A 7,601-nucleotide genomic window follows, 5' to 3' on the forward strand; every position below is an offset into this window, starting at 1 on the left:
TGAAATTTCGAAATGAAATACGTAATCAGAACTGTATGAATACTGAAAAAAATGTAAACTGAGTTTAGGTGTATTGTCATTTGGTCCATACTACAAATTCTGTTTACGTGCTTTTATGTTTTTTTTCGACGATTCCTTTTTTTAATCAACGATTGACGAGTAAATCAATCGATTGAATCAATCGCCGATTTTTCGACGATTTCTTTTTTTAATCGTATACATTAATCAATCAATCAATCATGATTAAAATTTTAATCGATTAATGCCCAACTCTGATTGCACTGCATGCATTCATCGATGAATTTCCTCGCCACAAGAATGGAATATTGTATTATAGTTTAATGTGACGATTTGTTTCACACATAAATGGGGGATCCGTGTTGTCGTTATGGGACGAGTTTCCGGTTCGGAGCACGGTAGAGACGATAAGTCGCATCTTCGGCGAAATCAGTCTAAGAAACTCGACCTGGCCAAGGTCGGATAAAGGCGGAGAACATTGTTAATTACAGGGCCGTGTGCTGGTATCGATGTGGCTGCCGTAGGAGTAACTCGGCCGAGTGGCCAGCAGTAAAGATGGCATCGTGCACACTAACGAGTAACAAGTGGCGTGACGTTTCAGTTAGGCTTTAGTTTGCGATGTGTGCGCGAGACTGAGAAGAAGATATCGGTATGCCACGAACGGCTACCTATCGCCTCACCTTCGGGGGCTAATTAACGGTGAGATTCATTATCGACACCTCGTTGCTCCGCCGACCACTGTCTTAATTTAAGGCTGAACCTTTTCCGTCATTTCGGTACCGGCCACCGGAATCTCTTCGTAGTACATACACGAAACTTCATCGACAATAAACATTTTACTCCCTAAATTTTACTACCTAAATCTACTCGGAAAATACCCGATAAAGAGAATTGAAATCTAATATCGAGCGAAGTTTAAATTGAATCAAACATACGTCTGATTTTTTCCTTTGAAAACAGCAAACATGAAAATATATCGTAGATTGAGATGACTTAATTCTCTGGTGAACAAGAATCATCTAGTCCATTATGCAAAGCAGAAATTTGTTCGGGACACGAATAACAAATGGTCGTCAGTCGGTGCCATCATTTGTAAGGCACAGCTTACTTTGCATGTATGCATCTACGGCCTGCATTAAGTTAGTTACGCTTAAATGCAAATTGACGTGTTAATCGATCTGTTCCGACTTTGGAACTCTGTGTATAATGAATCTCCGCGCGAGATCGACCGTAACGAAAATCCCGTGACCGTATCATCGTTCCTGTGTTGAATCTACGTGTCCCTTCGAATCCCTTTCTCTCTTTAATTTTTCAGAAACAAAACTCGCAATTAAAATTCATAATTGTATTGTCAATTTGATCAGATCAATGGAAATTTCTTTCGAATGGAAAATGAAGAAAATGATTATGAATAATTTGCGAGATTCTCCGAAATCTAGTGAATTCCGACGAAACTCGTCGTGTCTCGATTGAAAAATAGTTTAAGTAAATCATGTGTGTCGCACAGTGTTGCGTACGGTAGAATTTCGACGAAAGTTCAAGCAGTTCCCTCACACCATCGGCGCTATTACATTGTCGGTAAAATGATGGGAACCCCCTAAGCATCCACTCAAGATTCTATGGCATAACAGTACCAGAAGGTAGGTGTTCACCTGAGATCGATGCTGAATTTGTGCCCCGGGCTGATCGGCGAACTCGTCACAGTAGATTTGACTCGATCGTGACCGACACTCGAGCCGGTAGTAGCTTTCAATTCTCATCCTTCTTTATGCTCGAAAATCGAAACGTCTTCTTTCGATTGCTCGGATCGAATTTGAAACAGATTGCAACTGACGAATAGGACGAATGGGCTGAACGGAAATTATAACCCTTTGACGGACAGAATCGTATTATCTATCGAACGTAGGATAATGGCCGAGGCCTGTGGACCTTTTAGGTTCGAGGAAGTGACCGTGCTTCTTATATTTGATGTAGTCGATATTTTTGCTTCTGTTTTTCAACTTTCGATTCCGCTGATAACACCGGACTCGTTTTTGACACCTTGTGAACATTGAAAGAGTGCAAACGACGATGTTTAATACGAGTTTGGTTTTATTATCATATTTACTTTATAATTTTTACTTAGAAGGCTCTAAGAATGAGTGAGCAGGTCAAGTATACTGCATGCTTTAAAGTGTAAAGCGTGGAAGTAGAAAGTATAGAATTGAAAACACGTTACACGGATTTAAATCAAATTCTTTAACTTGTAATATTGAGTTTCAGTGATAAATAGTTAAATATAATAAGAAGCCGATGCTGTACACCTTCTGATAGAATTTTTGGAAAAACTAGTCACACGCCTCCGTGGCGCAATCGGCTAGCGCGTTCGGCTGTTAACCGAAAGGTTGGTGGTTCGAGCCCACCCGGGGGCGTTTATTTTTTTCTTTTATAAAAATACATGGGTGGAATCGGAACAACAAATCTAATCAATCTGCAATAGCAGCGTCAAAGATGTTTTCGTTACCATAAATATCACTTAATTTTCATTAAACTTCCTCTCTGTTTAAGTTATATAGTCTCTATATAATTAAGTTACTCTCTTACTTTCTCCTATTGTTTTTTCTATCAACAATTACTAGATATGTGTGGCATGCTTAATTAATATTAAATTAATAATACCTTCTACGAGCATTAACCGCAAATAATTCTTGCCACTTTGTCCGTAAAAAGCAATTCAAATATCGGAAAGAAATGTTTGCTTCGTAAAATCTGCAAATAGAGCCGTTCAACATAGTGATCAAACGTTCAAACTGGTAGACAAATATGGTAAACTTCCGAATATATCGATATATCACCGATAGATGATATTCTTGTCGGAAAATGGTGGCGCCACCTTTCACAGAAGGTCGGAATTTCTTTCAGCGGACACGCAAGCACCGACGAGATACTATTAAAGACTGCCAGCCTTATGGGAGTTGGCGAGCCCGAATTTTTCGGTGTTTCTTACGCCCTCTAGGATATATTCTGGCTCCATCCAGAGAAACAGAAGGCCAACGACGGCATTTTGTCGGTGAAGAAGACCACTGAGGAGATTCTCGTCGCGATGCATCGGCGAGAATGCGAATTATCACGAAACTATATCGATTATTATTAAATGTTACATTCTCCGCCATATTTCAGACAATGTTTTGGCATTATTGTGGCACTATTTCGAATTTTTAGCGACGTGGTATATCAGATCACTGTAACTTTCACGTTATCCCCGCGCCCGTTGCGCCCGGTTACCGGGCTCGCTGAATAGCACAGGGGCTGGCAGCGGTGCTCGCACGATAGCTTACCGATAGCAGAGAAAATTATTCTTACTTATCCTTGGAGACTTAGTGAATATTAGGGGAGGTTCTTTAAAAATACGTAGATAATACCGTGGTGTTAGTATCGAGTATCAACTTGTGCCTATTTAGTACGTTTACGATCTTATTTGTAGGTTATGTATCATTTCAATTTTCCGGCTAGCGGTGTACGGTGTACATGTTAACGTCAACGGTGAAGTTCAAATTTTTTAAGGAAACGTCAATTTTTTCCGGTTTTAAATGTGCTGTGTGAGGAGGCAAAGACATTTAATGGTGTATGACTCTGTATAATATATATTTTCTGCACACAAGTTATACATATACAGCACTGAAAACTGAAGACTATGAACTAGGAAGGTGGTTATAGAGAAACTGACGACATCGATATTTTTATAGACCTAAACTAGTCATTAGTGCTTAAAATATTCTGCGTAAAATCTATCTTTCCGTTGTGATGAATTTAAGTCGATGTATTTATATATTCTTCCCTATCTTCGTTATTATTTTAAGTGTCAGTGGTGATGATGAAAATTATTTTGAAAATCTATCGTAAGTACTAAAAAGCGTACGTTATGTTTTTTAATCGTAGGAAATTATATATTATCGTCATTATTATTAATGTTTTGTAGGGATCCTGACGATACGGTAGATCCACATTCGTTTTTCTATGATAAGCACAGCAAAAAGATGGTTGAAGAAGCAGGGAACGGTATGAAAAGGTATGTTAATTTTTCACTCAACAATTTCATTTATCACTTCAATATTTCATTTAAGATACACGTCTAAAATCTATAATTAAACTTACATTACATAAAAATATATATAAAACAAATAAATACTATAACCATTAACATTTTTAGCGAAGATTCTACAATGGAATCCAATCAAATTAAGAAAGAACGGAAATACGAAAAGCAAATAGATAATTGCGAGAGCCATGAAACTATCTTCTACAAGCGTCTCATTAATTTATTACTACTAAATATGAATATAAAGGTACTAGCAAAATTTATCTATATTAAATATAGCATCAAAATAGATGACTAAATTGACTAGAATTAGAACTTAACATTTTGATTTTCTGGTAACAGGAAGAGGATGATATATTGTTAGTAGGAACATTAGAATTCGAAATGTCTCATGCACAAATGAAAATTTTACAAAACATCCAAACACAAAAAGTTTCTTTAAGAGAGGTCGATGAAATATTGAGTACTACAATAAAGAAACCTCACCACAATATGTTTGGTGTCATGGAGTTCTTCAATACATTATGCCAAACATTTCTAATGACAGTGAGAACTATACAAAATAATGTAAGAAATTATGTACTCAACTTTCTTCTCGTGTTTCTATTCACATATAAATACAGTCAGCGTCAATATTAAGTGGACACTCTTAAAAATCGCATAGCTTTTTAAAAATTGGTCCAAAGGACTTGAATTTTTTTAAGATGTTAGACCGGCTAGTTCGCTAGAGAATAAGTAAACAAAAATTTATTACGCCTGCAATTGTTAGGAATTATACAAAATTTTAAAAAATGATGTTCTGTCAACTTTTTTATCTGGGCCTGTAACGATAATTTAAAAAATGCGTTTTATAGATTTCGGTAACTTATATGCATGCTGAAAATTTCATCGAAATCGGTCAACATTGCAATGAGTTAGTCGCAGATTTTCAGCCTTGCCAGGGCATTTCGCCCTTACGTGATCATATTAAACGTTTGTAGCTCATTGCAATGTTGACCGTTTCCGATGAAATTTTCAGTATGCATATAAGTTACCGAAATCTATAAAACGCATTTTTTAAATTATCGTTACAGGCCCAGACAAAAAAGTTTACAAAACATCATTTTTTAAAATTTCGTATAATTCCTACCAATTGCAATCGTAATAAATTTTTGTTTACTTATTCTCTAGCGAACTAGCCGGTCTAACATCCTAAAAGAATTCAAGTACTTTGGACCAATTTCTAAAAAGTTATGCGATTTTTAATGGTGTCCACTTAATATTGCCGCTGACTGTATATGTATAGGCATATTTAATATTTTACAATGCTTAATACACTTCAGCCTGATGCAGCTATACTTGTATGTGTAATGGTAATATTCGGGCTAATGTTGAGAATGATTAAACAAGGACGAGGATTTCCAATATTCATTATAATACAAGTGATATTCGTATTGAGCTTCCTTATGACATGGTGGCAACTTCTACAAGTGAGTGTTAATTAATAAGCAGGAAACAAAGCTGTAGAAACTCATGACTAAACTTTGATTAAATGTTTAAAAAGGAGGCAGAGATTAAATCTATGGCAGAACAAATGAAATTCTCGAATATACCAATATCATGTCAGCCAGATAAAATGAGCATGTGGGACAAATTTGTTTCATTTCTAAATTGTGAGTGCATTGCAATCGCGTAGAATGTAATAGAGTACATTTATAACAAATATTATTTGTAACATATTACAGTTAACGATGACTGCGAAAAATATCATCAAGCAATGATGTCTAATCCAAAACTGAAAGTTACTCCTGCGCATGCATTATCACACCTTCTTACTACAGTTGTTCTCAGTCCTATCATTCATATGGGAACTGTTGTTTCCGGTTTTATAAATAATGCAACGGGTAAACATTGTAATTAGAGCTTTTGAAAAAATTGGAAAGTTCCAATTCTTTATTTCATTATATATATATTTTGCAGATGGTTTACCATGGACATATGGATGGACTGTTAGATTAATTCTTTACTTTAGTGTAGCTATTGTTATAATACTATTACCGATTTGTGTGTCCGGTGCATCTATTAATCTAGGCGTGGGGCCTTTATTGAGATTCGGAATTGATTACCACAGAAAACATAGAAAAGGTAATTCATTAGAGTATGAAAACAAACGAGAACCTGTAGAAGATATACCTCCTCAGGTAATGCATGTTTCAAAAATCACACGATAGCCTTATCTATTTCTCTATGTGCGCGATTGCTTAGAAGAAAAGATACGATTAATATTTTTCTTAGGTGCAAGCCGTGAACGCTCCGCTCAAGGTGGAAACGCCGGCCATAGCTGCTGCGCCGGTCGCAAAGCAATTGAACCAAATAGAAACTGATACTGAAACTAAAGACCAAAAAGAAAGTAGTTTGAAAGAAAACGATACAAGCAAAGAAGATAAAGATTTATCTTGCGGCGACTCTCGAAAGATTATCGAATTATTAAAAAATGATGTAGAGGTGTCTGAACAGTGTGATCAAATTAGTAAGAACGTCACTTCTAAACACGACGGAAGTGGAGATAATTGATGTTACTGATTTTACAATGTTTTTCTACTAATACTTCTTTATACATATACAATTGATCGCTTACAGTATTTGAATCTGTAACAATTGTCTTGCATTATCATTTAAGCATTCGTTCCTTGTTTTATCACATTTGTTGTATAATTTTAATTGTGTAAAGATAATGTTATTGCTTACTGCCACGACTGGGCTGTTAAGCTATTAACTAGATAGTATTAAAGCAAACTGATCTGTATTAATATAATTACCATTTCATTATTTGTAACTATTAATTTAAAATTATATATTTTTACAAGATCGTAGCCTAATTTATTAGACATCCAAACGAGAATTTACTGAACATATCTGCCACTTCCTAATTATCCGAAATCTCGAGGCTCGTCAGCCTATTCCAACTTCCTTACTCTGTGTGACGTGAGAGAAAGCGAGAGATTTCAAACTTCGAAGTCAGTAAACATAAATTTTTAGAAACGTTTAACATTGAATAATCTTTAAAAACGTCTAAAAATTTACACATTTCATGAAAAACTAGCTTCCCCAAGTTACTCCTCGAAGATTTGTTGACAAAATAATTCACATCCAAACGCAAACGTCTCGCATCAGTTCACTGGAAAATTTATTTACTTTCGAAAAAGAGGAGATCCCTTTTTAATCGTGCCGCTCGTGTGCGGCTACGTTACGTGCGGCCCGAAATAAAGGTGGATCTATCGATGCAGCATGGAGATGCAACGCTTCGCTACACGTGGCTATTGGCTGGCTAAAAAAAAAACGAGTCGGAGGAGTTGGGCAACCAAAACATTTAAAATGGTTCGATCGGACGGAACAGCGGTACGAGAACTTTTTTCAAATTGTTCACAGGTCCATAAACGGCAGGCGTGTGTAGAGCGAAAAGAGAAGGATACGTATTTAGGGTAGGGGGTTGGGTTCATAGGACCATAGATGCATTACATGCTCG

The 7,601-nt window shown here is 36.3% G+C and overlaps 1 protein-coding gene and 1 non-coding gene across 3 annotated transcripts; both read left to right on the forward strand.

Annotated features, from left to right (window-relative positions):
• The first annotated feature begins 2,355 nt into the window (after window positions 1–2,355).
• Window positions 2,356–2,429, forward strand: Trnan-guu (transfer RNA asparagine (anticodon GUU)). Its single transcript has one exon. It is a non-coding gene; the product is annotated as a tRNA-Asn (tRNA).
• Window positions 2,430–3,447: 1,018 nt separating this feature from the next.
• LOC143208234 (uncharacterized) lies at window positions 3,448–6,943 on the forward strand. 2 transcript variants are annotated; one of them, XM_076422442.1, is made up of 9 exons: window positions 3,448–3,896; window positions 3,977–4,066; window positions 4,208–4,343; window positions 4,439–4,663; window positions 5,419–5,565; window positions 5,640–5,748; window positions 5,821–5,979; window positions 6,056–6,220; window positions 6,371–6,600. In XM_076422442.1, exons 1-9 carry the CDS (start codon window positions 3,802–3,804, stop codon window positions 6,457–6,459), a joined length of 1,215 nt encoding a protein of 404 aa, XP_076278557.1. In that variant the 5' UTR covers window positions 3,448–3,801; the 3' UTR covers window positions 6,460–6,600. The 2 variants fall into 2 exon arrangements, with proteins under 2 accessions (XP_076278557.1, XP_076278556.1); XM_076422441.1 differs by having other exon boundaries at window positions 3,450–3,896; window positions 6,056–6,276; window positions 6,371–6,943.
• Window positions 6,944–7,601: the final 658 nt, after the last annotated feature.

The sequence above is a fragment of the Lasioglossum baleicum genome, chromosome 4, assembly GCF_051020765.1.
Source record: "Lasioglossum baleicum chromosome 4, iyLasBale1, whole genome shotgun sequence".
NCBI classification, from domain to species: Eukaryota; Metazoa; Arthropoda; class Insecta; order Hymenoptera; family Halictidae; genus Lasioglossum; species Lasioglossum baleicum.